This window comes from Peromyscus maniculatus, chromosome 2 (genome assembly GCF_049852395.1).
Source record: "Peromyscus maniculatus bairdii isolate BWxNUB_F1_BW_parent chromosome 2, HU_Pman_BW_mat_3.1, whole genome shotgun sequence".
Classification (NCBI taxonomy): Eukaryota; Metazoa; Chordata; class Mammalia; order Rodentia; family Cricetidae; genus Peromyscus; species Peromyscus maniculatus.
The window spans coordinates 4,129,057-4,142,234 of record NC_134853.1 but is presented as its reverse complement, the minus strand read 5'-3'; the positions used below and the strand labels follow the sequence as shown (position 1 = coordinate 4,142,234).

The following is a 13,178-nucleotide window of genomic DNA, read 5'->3' as shown; positions in this document are numbered from 1 at the left end:
CTTCACATAAATAGTATAGTAAAGGTCAGATTTGAGGTCAGTCCATTGACACTTCAATTCATGATGACATGAACAGGGTAAGCAAACAATCTGGGAAATAACATTAGATGCATAGGATAGATTTGAATATTGCTATTTTAGTTATACTAATTTACCATTAAAGCACTCTCAGAATATATTTCATTCCTTACTAAAGCTCAGGAGCAGCCTTCATGTGATCGCTTTCTATCTTTTCCATTCATCATTTGGTCTAGCACATTCTTAATGTTTTGTGCACAGTTGTATGTCTTTGTAAGGGGCTACAGACATTAACTCAAGATGGACCACACTCAGAAGAATAGGGATTGTGAAATGTCTGGAGATAAGAAGGACAGGGTTACATTCTGTTATCAATGAAGTTAAAATTTTGGGAAAAAAACTAATGATTTCTACTTAAAATGAGCTAGCAGGACTTGAGCTAGGTAACACATAAGGGGTGACATGCATCATGCAGGTGTGGAAGAATGGCATTTGGTGTACTGGAAGGGATGATTAGATATGTGTGGTGATTTGGTATAACACATATGATGTCATTAAATGGGAAAATCACAGAAGCAGTTTAACAGGGTTATACATTCCAGGGTTAGGATTTTGGATTTCATTCTAGGGTAAAATGAATCAGCACTGGAGATTTAGAACTGAGATTTTGATAAGAAGATCTATACTTTAAGAAACCAAGTCTGAAAAAAGGAAGGCTGTAACAGACTTGTATCACAGGAGTCTGATCTAATTATAGTAAGAGTGGAAATAAAGCAGGAATGGTAAGTAAGATAACAGACTTTGTAACCAGCCAAGTAGCTAAAGAAGAATAAACAAATATGTCACAGGTTCTAGGGTTGCTTCACAGTGTACTGATTCACTGAGAAGACTCCAAAGATTCAACATAAGAGTTGTCTCCATTGATAAGTTTTATTACAGCCTAAAGGTACAGAGTAATACCATTAAAGGAAAAGATAGGTGAGATATATATGAAGTAAAGTCTAGAGGGAGTCAGGTATCTATTTTCAAGAGTCCTCATCCAGTGAAGTTGTTCGGGATATTCTTAATTCCTCCAGTATCAAATTGTGGAATATTAGCAAAATGTTTAATATATATTTGAGATTTCAGGACCAGGGTCATAAGTGCTGTCACATCATACTTTTTGCCTAGCATGCACTAAAATTCCAGACTCCTGAAAGAAAAGTTGGTTCACCATAGTGTAAACTGTTTGTGCAAATATTTGAACTTAGTGACCCACTTTGATCAGCTCTGGATGGAAACACTCCTAAAATATAATATACCAAAAATTAGCCAAAGGACAACACTTAAAGTATGCTTTCCTAAGATTAGCCATAGACTTACTACTATTTTCTTCATCAGTAGCCTCCCAGTTTTAAAACTCAATACATTAGATGTTTAGTGATACACTCCTGGCAGAATTAAGTGATAGTATAGAAATTACTTGGGGAAAAGCACTAATACTTACATTTGACATGCTGAATTTGACCTTCAGGTTGTCTATCTGTATCGTCAAGTATATGAGACACACAGTAGAAATTAGCACTTTTTTCCTAAATAGAGAGCATGTGCTGCTGGTGCATTGTGTTAGTAAACCTTATGTCACTGTGGTGGGTATTTGAGAAAGTAACTTAGAGGTAGAAAAGGCTTCATTTGGTTCACACTTTGAGAGTTTTAAGTCCAGAGTCCCTTGGTTCTATTGTCCCCCAGCTGTACTGAGGCAGATACTTGTGAGGAAGCATGTGGGGGAGCAAAGCAGCTCATCTCCTGGCAGGTGGGAGGCAAAGGGGGGGGGAGGGACGGATCTCCCAGTGACTCCTCAGGACCTTGCCTCTTCACATGCGCCTGTGAGGGACATTTCATATTCAGATATAAAATTCTGCTTCTTGCCCCAAAGGTCCGTGGATATCTCATGATGTAAAATGCATTTAGTCTAATTCCATGAGTCTACAAAATAGTAACAGTTACAGCATTGTTTAAAAGTCTTCACCAAAACAAATCCATAGCCATGAGTCCTTTAAAGTCAGAACAGCAAACTCTGTAACTCTCCCATTCCAAAGGGAGGACTGGGAGCAGAGAAGAGCTGCAGCCCACCAGGACAAACAGGAAGGCCTGCCTGTGGCTGCACATTAGGCAGCCAGGGTTAGCTACTGCCTTCTGTGGCTTCTTTGCCCATGCTCATTTTCTGGACAAACTGCAAGTTTTCAAACCCTTATATCATTTTTTCCTCTCTATTCTCATTGCACCCTGACCAGAGGCAGCCAGTAATCACTATGCCACAGCTTGACTGCTAGGCTGCTTGAAGTTTGTCCCACCAGGTTAGTCTGCCCTATAAATTCTGCATCCTACAAAGTTTCAGGACACAGACTGACTTCTAGGCCGATTCCTGATGTTTTCTTGATATCACACAAGTTCAGTCTTCACTGGTTACTCCTTTATCATCAGCATTCTGTTTTTCTGACCTCCCACCAGAATTAGCCATTATATTCTGCTTACAACACTCTAGGCCAGTAGTTCTCAACCTATGGGTCATGACCCCACTGTGGGCTGAATGACCCTTTCATAGGGGCCACCTAAGACCATGGGAAAGCACAGATATTTACATTACAATTCATAACAGTAGCAAAATTACAGATACGCAGTAGCAACAAAATAATTTTATGGTGGGGGGTCACCACAACATGCGGAACTGTATTAAAGGGCCACAGCATTAGGAACGTTTAGAACCACAGCTCCAGACCTTAGATATAAAACAGTTTGGGAAAGCGAACACCCTGAAGAGTTACACCTGGAGCCCTGCAGGCAGAACAGCAACTGTCACTTCTTAGTCCTCATTTTTTGTCTTGGACTTTTTGTCGCAATAACAAATATCGGGAGGGAATAATTTAGGAAGAGGAAAGAATTACCTTGGCTCACAGTTCGGGTTTTTGGTAATGTTTGCTTGGCTCTCTTGCATCCAGGCCCCAGTGAGACAGAGCATTATGCTGGGGAATCTGTGGTGGGACAGACAGAGCAGCTCACATCCTAAGGGACAGGAAGCAAGGGGGTGGGCATGACAAGACAACCTTTATAAGCATACTACCAGTGACTTCCAAAGGAACATCTCCAGCTGGAGGCTAAGCCCTGAACACATAGTCCTGGTGGATCTGAGTCACAGCAGGTGTCTGTCCATTTAAAACGGTAGTTGAAGCCCTAAGATTATCCAGGAGGAAAATGTAGGGACTAAAAACAAAGACACTGTGGTATTAGGATTATTAATTAAAAGTAATAGAACATTTAAAACTTCATAGTTATAAAAAAAGGAAAAGTACTCTGTGCCCGTATATTCTTTTAAAATAGTGCATTATAGGTCAGGGATTAGCAAATTATAAGCTATGTGCCAATTTTTGTTGATTTGGAGCGTATTGGAGATAGAATTAGGTCCTGGGGCAGTCTAGGCCAGTATTCGAGTGTTGAACATCTCCAGCTCCACCTGTGTTTATATGTCAAGTATTGTAACACAGCCATGTTGATTTTGTATTGCCTTCCACAGCTACAAATACTAAGATGACTGACTTATAAATACTAAAATGTGTACTGATGTTTTACCATAAAACATTGCGAATTCCTCATACAGGTGTAGATAGACTAGGAAGTAAAAGTTCTTTGATTGTTCTGCAACATTTTCCTCAGAAAAATCTCAAATCTAGAGAAATTCAAAGAACAGGATTATGAGCACCTTTACCTGAATTCACTAATACTTTCCTACCTTTGCTTTATGTTTTTATATACACCTCATGCATGTATAGGTCTTTGTTGAACCATTAGAAGATTGGTTGTGTAAATAATGACATTTCACCCCTATATAATGCCCAGATACAATGTATTTTCTTCTTTTAAAAAAATAATTTATTTAACTTTATTTTATGTGCATTGGTATAAGAGTGTCAGATTCTCTAGAACTGGAGTTACAAACAGTTGTGAACTGCCATGTAGGTGCTGGGAATTGAACCCAGGACCTCTAGAAGAGCAGCCAGTGCTCTTAACTGCAGAGCTATCTCTCCAGTCCATAAAGTATATTTTCTTAAATAAGGACATTATCATATGCAACCTTAATTTTATTTTCACACCTAGGAAAATTGCCACTTAAGAATGTTCTCGCTTGTCCCAAAATGTGCCTCTGATGCTCTTTTCCTTTTTTTAAGTCCAGGACCTAATCTAAGTACAGCCATCATATGCTATACTGATGTGTATTTGATCTCTTTATTTGTGGTCCTCTGGCCTTTATCAAAAGAATTGAGTATTTGTTTGAGAAGAAATGGATAATAGCTGAAGTTCAGCCAAACTTGTCAGTATGAAGCATTCATCAGAGCCCAGTTTAGTGAGTCAGTGTGACTTTAAAAGTGGCCTCTGCCTATGTACATCTGGAATATCCTTCCATCAGCAAGTGTGTTTATTCCCTGTGCAACTTACAGACCATGTTGAAAAGCATGCCAAATGCATGTTTGCACTGTAGTAAATACCCTACCTTTTAACAGTGCCAATATGTATTTCATGTTGCTTTTCTGGCCACTGTTTCATATTAGATACTCTTGTTTCTTAAGTACACTGTGGTTTAGTCAAATATGCTTGAGTGTCTTTTCTTACCATTTTAGATATGGGAGAAGGGACTGCTCTGAGTGCTCGTACAGATGGCAACACTGGAACAATAGAGGATGGTAGTGACAGTGAAAACATTCAAGCAAATGGAATCCCGGGAACACCGATTTCTGTTGCCTACACACCATCGTTACCTGATGACAGATTGTCTGTCTCTTCCAATGACACTCAGGTATATATGGGGTGAGGTGAAAAGAAAGAGATGGATGGTCTGCTAGTATCTCAAGCAAGTCTTCCCAGCTGATGCTTTGGGCTGATTTCTGCTGTTTGAAATAAAAGGCTGGGTTTTGAGTGGATTTCTTTCTTTCTCATTGCTATAACTTAGAGCAGTTTTTTTCTCTTTTAAGATGTATTAATAGCTACATTCCAACTATAAGTTGTGTTTCATCTGTCTTTCTAACCCTCACCCCCACTGAAGTTACACTTAAGAGGAACAGTCTTTTCACATATTCATGGGAAAATGACAGTATCATAGGACAATGAAGAACCTAGGAATATAGGCAGGGCATTTTATCTGAGTCTCTGTTCAGAGCTGCAGAGAAATCAGCATGGATGGGACTGGCAGGCCTTCCTCTGCTTCTCTGGTTTATGTGTTTCTGGTCTTTGTATTTGAAGATGAGGGATTCTAGAGAGTCTCATGATTGGGTTGACCTCTGCCAGTAAATTTTAAAGATTACTCCATTGTCTTATGTCCACCAGAATTAAAAATATATAAACTGGTTACATTTAGGAGTATGCTTAATATCAAAGAAGGAATTTTTGGGGTTTTTTGTTTGTTTGTTTGTTTTTTCATACAAAGTTTCTCTGTGTAGCCATGAAACAGCCCAGGCTGTCCTGAAACTAGCTCTGTAGACCAGGCTGGCCTTGAACTCACAGAGAACCACCCGGCCAAAGAAGGAATATTTTAAAGAACATATTTTGAAGGTATTAATTTAGTGTTGGGTATGAGAACAGCACATCAAAGATTGGTGTGCCAGATTCCACTTCAAGTTCTTCTTGTAGCAGTTGGGAAGAATCCCACATCAGAGTCAATTGAGTAATATGCTAGAAGGCTAAAAGGATTTACACTGGGATATGTCTTCATTTTCATGGTATATTAACTTGTTTAGGAATCTGGAAATTCTTCAGGACCTTCACCTGGTGCTAAGTTTTCCCACATTTTACAAAAGGATGCCTTTTTAGTATTCAGGTCATTGTGCAAGCTGTCAATGAAACCACTGTCAGACGGACCACCAGATCCAAAGTAAGTCATTAGCCATTTGGCTTAAGAAGTTTTTAAGCTTAAAACTTACTGTTAATATAGTGTTTGGGTTTTCATTTGTTCTTCTTGTCCTGTGGAATCTTTAAAAATTTGCTGAAGGGGATATTTTACTTTAAAAAATAAGTACCAAAAATAGTAGGTTCTGAAACTATTGAAATATATACCTTATACTATTTGAGAAAGGATGGGCAGCAATATAGAATAGTAAATACCTGGTACATAGTAGGTGTTAATATATGTTATTGAGGGAATAAATCAGTGATTTCGTATTTCCACATTCTGAGTAACATTGGAACTATTAAGGTCTGATGAACTACCTTAAGATGATTTCCATCTCCACTTGTACTAAGTGCTCTGATAAAAGTTGATTATCTAATTCCTATCAAATATAGTACGTTTTTGTTTGTTTGTTTGACTCATGTTGGAGCCATCTAGGAAGAGGGAGTCTCAGATAAGAAATTGCCTCCATTAGACTAGCCTGTGGGCAAGACTCTGAGATGTTTTCTTGATTGATGATAGATGTGGGAAGGCCCAGACTACTGTGGGACCCAAACTGCGGGTCCTGGATTCTATAAGAAAGCAGACTGAGCAAGCCATGAGGAAGAGAACAGTAATCAATATTCCTCCATGGCCTCTGCATCAGCTCCTGCCTCTAGGTTCCTGCCTTGAGTTCATTCTCTGGATTCTTGATGATGGACTGTGACATGGAAATGTAAGCCAAATAAACGCTTTCCTCCCCAAGTTGCTTTTGATCAGTGTTTTATCACAGCAATTGTAAGCAAATTTCAATACCTAGGAAAATGCCATATTTTGTAGATCATAATGTTCATAGGTGTTTATAGGATTCCAGTGAAACTTATTTCTGCTTGGAGTTACTAGAATGGCCTTTTTGTTTTGTTTTATTGTTGTAGCAGGATATATTGTACTTGACCGTTTTAGGAGAATTTCTAGAAAAAGGATGTTTGAAAAAGGAATGACTTGAAGAAAAAGATGCTGAAATAGGGAGAAATGTAAGCATTCCTACTTCAATTAAAGAAAACAATCTCTGGAACATTTGAGTTTCTGATGCAGCTGAAGTCTAGAGAGTAATTACAGAAACCTGAGAGCTGGGGAGGTGACCACACTGGTGTGAAGAGCCCACGGGGTCCTCACAGGTTTGCAGGCCAGCTGGCCTGCTCCACACCACTGCAAACAAAGGGGAAGATGAGGGCCACCACTCAAGCTTGTCCTCTGACCTTTGTCCACAGTCACATGTGAATGTGCGTGCATACACAAACACTCATATGTAAACACTCATACACATAGAAAAAAACACTTTTAAAACTTTGTGAGGTTCTGCAAAACACATTATATTTTCTTTTTAATAATTTACTTTACTTTTATTTTATGTACATTGGTGTTTTGCCTGCATGTATATTTGGGTAAGGGTGTTAGATTCCCTGGAACTGTAGTTACAGACATTGTGAGCTGTCATATGGGTGCTGGGAATTGAACTCAGGTCCTCTGGAAAGGCAGTCAATGCTCTTAACCACTGAGCCGTTTCTCCAGCCCCACATTATATTTTCTGTAGTTTTATTTTGTCACATCATTCTGCTTTAGGGAAAAGCTTATTTTAGGTTTAGAAGGAAAATTTTAAAATATTTTTAGGCCCAAATGTCAAGAATGAGAAAAATAAGTTATTGCTTCTTCAGTATTTTGAAAATAGGAACTTTACAGAAGTAGAATTAAAGTTATACTACAAAAGAATATTTTTAAAACATATTTCCTTATTATGGAAAATCATTTTCCCATTAAAAATTTGGCAGCTTTGGCATTTCCTTCTAAATTAATGAGGGATCTACTTTAAGAAGAAACCTTTGATAATTTGGAGTAAGTTAACATATTAGAGAAGATCCAGGTTGGGCTCCCAGACCTACAACAGGTAAATCACAGTCAACTGTACTCTAGTTGAGGGGATGTGATGCACATAAAACTACACAGGCATACACACACACACACACACACACACACACACACACACACACACACAAATAAATCTTTAAAAATGTTTTGAAGTATTAGGTCTAGTGAGAAAGCTCAGTTGGTCAAGTGCTTGCCTTGCCAGCTTGAGGACCTGAGTTTAATCATGTTTTTTTAATAAAAGCCAGGATGTCAGGCAGTGGTGGCGCACGCCTTTAATCCCAGCACTTGGGAGGCAGAGTTAGGCGGATCTTTGTTCTCTGTGAGTTCTACACAGAGAGAGTTCCAGCCTGGTCTACAGAGCAAGTTCCAGGACAGCCAGGGATACATGGAGAAACCCTGTCTCGAAAGAAAAAAAAAGCCAGCTAAGGTGGTGGTGGCATGTACTTATAAGCCCAGTGGTGGGATTGCAGGGCCAGACACATCCCTGGGGCTCACTGGCTAACCAGTTTAGCCTACTTGGCAAGTTGCAGGCTGTGAGAGACAGTGTCTGAAAATTTTAAGAGTGGTGTAGATGGTGCTGGAGAAAGGGCACTCCAAGTGGTCCTTTGGTCTCTGCATGTTCACATACTCACAGAAAGGAGTTGGGTATTGATAAAGATCATTTTTGTTGACTTAACCCCCAGATGTTTAGTTTTCACAAGTCAAGTGTAAAAAAATGTGATTTGATCAGATACTAGAACTTTTGTGGTTACACAATTTTGTCTTTACTTGTATTTATTTTCTTGCTCTGCTAAGCGATGACCTATGGAGTTATCCAGCTTCAATCGTAATTTGAAACTACCTCATAAAAATTGCAGACATGAAGTTTCCGGTTTGGTATAATTTAGCCCTGCATGGTGGTATATACTCTTATCATTCCATCTTGTAGAGTCGGAGATGGGAGGATTGCCAGCTTGGACTATGTAGTGAGAAAAGTAATAGTCAAGGCCAGCCTAGACTATGTAGTGAGAAAAATGTCTCAGAAAATGTTTATCATTTATCAAATAAGACAATCATTTGATCCTTGCTTCTTTTGTTAGTGTCTTGTACATAACAGGTACATAACTATCTAAAAGGCATTTTGTTTGATGCTAAGAATAGAAAGCTAAAGCATATTTAAAACAAAACTCATTAGAAAATGGCATCCTGCAGGAACGAATTACTATAGGAATTCAGCAAAAGGACGAGGTGAGGTAACTTGGAAGTAGTTGTATGTAGGCCTCAGAACCCCCAGCATGAGGACTATTTCCAGTAGCTATTTCCAGTCTTACCTCTCATTGTTTGTTATTTAAAACAAGCATTTGGGGGTACTAATACTTTTGTATTATTTACCAGAATAGAGTAATAATTATCTTGGAAACAAAAATAACAGACTCTGATACTACTGGCTCCAGCTTTATTTCAAAGAAGGTGGTATTTTCGAGATGAGCTATTGGTATAAAATTAAGTATTCCTTGTTTAGGTCTGTGATACAGCTATAAACATTTTACGGAAGACATTAACAGCAAAAGTTTCACATACTATGTGAATGTGACTGAATACAGTATTTGGAATAAGTATTAAAAAATAATTCCTATAACATTTAATGCTCTGCCTTTGAAATACTGCCTTCAGTGAATATCTTGGGTCTTTTGGACCTAAGGGATAGTTTTCATTGGGAGAGAAAAGTATGTATGTGAAAATAATTAAAATGTTAGATAATAAACCGAAGCATGACACAGAACCTTGATTAGAAAAAATAATGAAAATTTTAGCCAAAATTTTTTCAAATTTTTGTTACAGAAGTGTTTAGAATAAGTATTTACATATTGAGATAATTTTAAAAGTTTTAAAGGTCTCTATTTCAGAAGAGTGACAAGAATTTCAAATATTTACTGGGAAAGTATGGTTGAAATAATGCTATAATCTAGTGCAGCAGAAGCATTTTTACTGGTGTTTAGGAATTCTGACTAACATAATTAGAAAAGCATTATGTTACAACCATTTCATACTAAGCAGAACAGATATCTTCACTACATTCATGGTCATCTGTAAGAAGTATAGTTGTGACCTTAGTACCATGCTTTTGAAAACAGTGAATATAGTTTTGAAAGAAAGGAATAAGGCATAAACTGCAAGTTGTTTTTATCTTTTCTGGGGGATTAGTAGGCTTATGTTTAAAATATTTATAATTTTACCCATGTATATGTGCATGCGCACGCACATCAACAATCAGTTACAAGGAAAAAAGAGGCAATGGATCTTAAAGAGGGCAAGGAGGGGGGGCATATGAGAAGGTTTGGAGTACGGAAAGGAGATGAGAAATAATGTGATTATAATCTCAAAAAAAAAAAAGAAATTTAAAAACAGAGTATATGAAGTTTTGTGGTGCCAGAGAAGCACTTGATGTTAGTGGCTAAGTTTATGAATTTGTGGTGTGCAGAAGTGTCTTTGGGTCAGTCTGTTATTACCAAAATGATGATCTTGTCCATATACTGTGCTTTGTGTTTCACTTCCCAGGTCTCATGAGTTACGGTCCAAGATTCTTTCATTGCAGTTACTTCTGTCCATTCTGCAGAATGCAGGACCTGTTTTCAGAACAAATGAGATGTTTATTAATGCTATTAAGCAGTATCTGTGTGTTGCACTCTCAAAAAACGGAGTCTCATCTGTTCCAGAGGTTTTTGAGCTTTCTCTTTCCATATTTCTTACTTTGTTGTCAAACTTCAAGACACATCTGAAGATGCAAATTGAGGTATGTTCTACATTTAGACATTAAAATGTAAGGTTACTGCTGGCTGTTTTGTTTCATGTTACATTACCATCACATGAAAAGTTCCCATACTGTGAAAGTGTGTGTGTGTGAAATCATGTGCTTCATTTGTTTATTCAATTAGCAGACATGTGTCTCTGAAGTACTAGGTATTGGTGAAGCATTAAGAGAACCAAATGAAGGAATAGCCTTTGTGTTCAGGAAGTTTGTACTAGTTGAAAAAAACAGTAGGTTTACTACTTTATATATGCTACATAGTAATAATTTGGCATGTTCTCTCTCTCTCTCTCTCTCTCTCTCTCTCTCTCTCTCTCTCTCTCTCTGCCTCTGCCTCTGCCTCTGCCTCTGCCTCTGCCTCTGCCTCTGCCTCTGCCTCTGCCTCTGCCTGTGGTGTGTGTGTGCATGCATTTGTGTTTTGAGTGTATACAAGTGTTGGGTGCTCATACCCATGTGGAGGCCAGAGCAGAATAACAGGTGTCTTCATCTGTGACATTCAGCTTATGTCCTTGAGACACCCTGTCTCTGAACCTTTCATTTTTAGCTAAGCTGGCTGGTCAGCCTCCTTCTAGGATCTACTTGTCTCCACCCACAAATGCTGGAGTTATAGGCATTACACAATCAAGCCTAACTTTTTATGTGATGTTGGGATTTGACCTTAGATTTGTAAGCAGTCAGGTACTCCTTTTTTTTTTTTTTTTTTTAAAGTCAGGTACTCTTAACCACTGAGCCATCTTTTCCTGCCTGAATTTGCTAGCTTAAAAGAAAGGTGCAATACTGAGCCTTCAGAGCTTTAAAAGACCTTTGAAAGAGGCAATTGAAAGATACACAAAAAAAGTATGATTAAGCAATAATTTTTCTGAGTTCTTTGAAAGAATACATTATGGGGCTGGCTGGCTAACCTTTGGGAGACAGAAAGATGTCACTTTTAAAAATGTATTTCTGGATTCATAAAATATACTTACTATACATGCTGATGTGTTTTGATTTTAGTTGGCTTTTCTTAGGTCAGTCATGTTCCCCAAATGATTTTAATTTAAATATTCTTAGCTTTCAAGTTGAAATTTTCTTCATTAGATTAACTGTGCTTGCTAACATTCATTATAAAGAATTGTGAGAAATGGTGTTTTCAGTTTTATGAGTAGTTAGAAAAATATAACAGCATATAAAAACTAGGTCTTTTTTAGAGTAACAGTTACATTGAAATCTAGGTGCACTTAGGATTGCTCTGAACAAGAGTGTTCAAAATGGTAACTGATGAGTGATAACAGTCACATTAGTGTAGAGTTATGTTTAAGACATCACCACCCAGAAGAACTCTGTATCTTTGCACATTTCACTTCTCAAGGCTCTGCAGTGGCGGTCAAAGCTGTGTTAAGCCACTCACTGGTGCCCTTTTAGTGCAAAGGGTTCAGAAGCAAAACTCAAAGTTGAACTCCTGTTCTAGAGCTTTGGGATATTTGAAAGACAACCATGCATCTGAATGTTAAATAGTACTTTAAACAGATGTTTCCTTCTGGTAACAGGTATTCTTTAAAGAAATTTTCCTGTACATTTTGGAAACTTCAACAAGCTCATTTGATCATAAGTGGATGGTTATTCAGACACTGACAAGGATCTGTGCAGGTATTTGGAATTCATCTTCATTATTTCCCATACTGAAATGTGCTCATATTCTAAGATTATTGTGTCATCACAGATGCTCAGAGTGTGGTGGATATTTATGTCAATTATGACTGTGACCTAAATGCAGCAAACATATTTGAAAGACTAGTAAATGACCTGTCAAAAATTGCCCAAGGAAGGGGCAGTCAAGAACTTGGTATGAGTAATGTTCAGGTAAGAACCTTTTTTCTTATTTAAATATTTCTAAGAATGAGACGTGCATTTTCTTAAAAGGTCTTTTTGTCTTTATTCTATTTCTGAATTATTATAGGAATTGAGCCTGCGGAAAAAAGGTTTGGAATGTTTAGTTTCCATTTTGAAGTGTATGGTTGAATGGAGTAAGGATCAGTATGTGAATCCCAACTCTCAGACTACCCTTGGTAAGATAACGTTTTGAGTTTAAGTCTCCTCTATTTTAAGTCAGTGATACATTGCAACGTATTTAAAGATGCTGTTAAAGTAGTCTTGTGTTGTATTTATTTATGTACATACACTGAAAGTCTTTGTAACCATTAAAACTATTTTCAGCTTACTCTTCAATTTTCCAGTTTCGTTATCCTAGCAATATAAAGAGGGGACTACTTTAACCTTCTATATTGACATTTCTTCTTACAGGTCAGGAAAAACCCTCAGAGCAAGAGATAAGTGAAATCAAACACCCTGAGACTATAAACAGATACGGAAGTTTAAACTCCTTAGAATCTACATCATCATCAGGAATTGGCAGCTACAGTACACAGATGTCTGGCACTGATAATCCAGAACAATTTGAGGTCCTAAAGCAGCAAAAAGAAATAATAGAACAAGGGATTGATTTGTAAGTGTCGGATTTGAAAAAGAAATGTTACAGAATATTCTTCAGCCACAAATATGCCACCCTGCCCCCAG

At 37.8% G+C, this 13,178-nt stretch overlaps 1 protein-coding gene across 3 annotated transcripts in view; it reads left to right on the top strand.

Moving 5' to 3' along the window:
- The window catches only part of Arfgef1 (ARF guanine nucleotide exchange factor 1), a 105,649-nt gene that overhangs the window by 36,469 nt on the left and 56,002 nt on the right, over window positions 1-13,178 (top strand). For all 3 annotated transcript variants that reach the window (XM_006974687.3, XM_076563685.1, XM_076563684.1), the window contains exons 8-14: window positions 4,671-4,846; window positions 5,784-5,917; window positions 10,376-10,610; window positions 12,152-12,251; window positions 12,325-12,464; window positions 12,562-12,670; window positions 12,906-13,107. In XM_006974687.3, coding sequence (XP_006974749.1) covers window positions 4,671-4,846; window positions 5,784-5,917; window positions 10,376-10,610; window positions 12,152-12,251; window positions 12,325-12,464; window positions 12,562-12,670; window positions 12,906-13,107 — 1,096 coding nt within the window. The remainder of the gene's footprint in view (window positions 1-4,670; window positions 4,847-5,783; window positions 5,918-10,375; window positions 10,611-12,151; window positions 12,252-12,324; window positions 12,465-12,561; window positions 12,671-12,905; window positions 13,108-13,178) is intronic.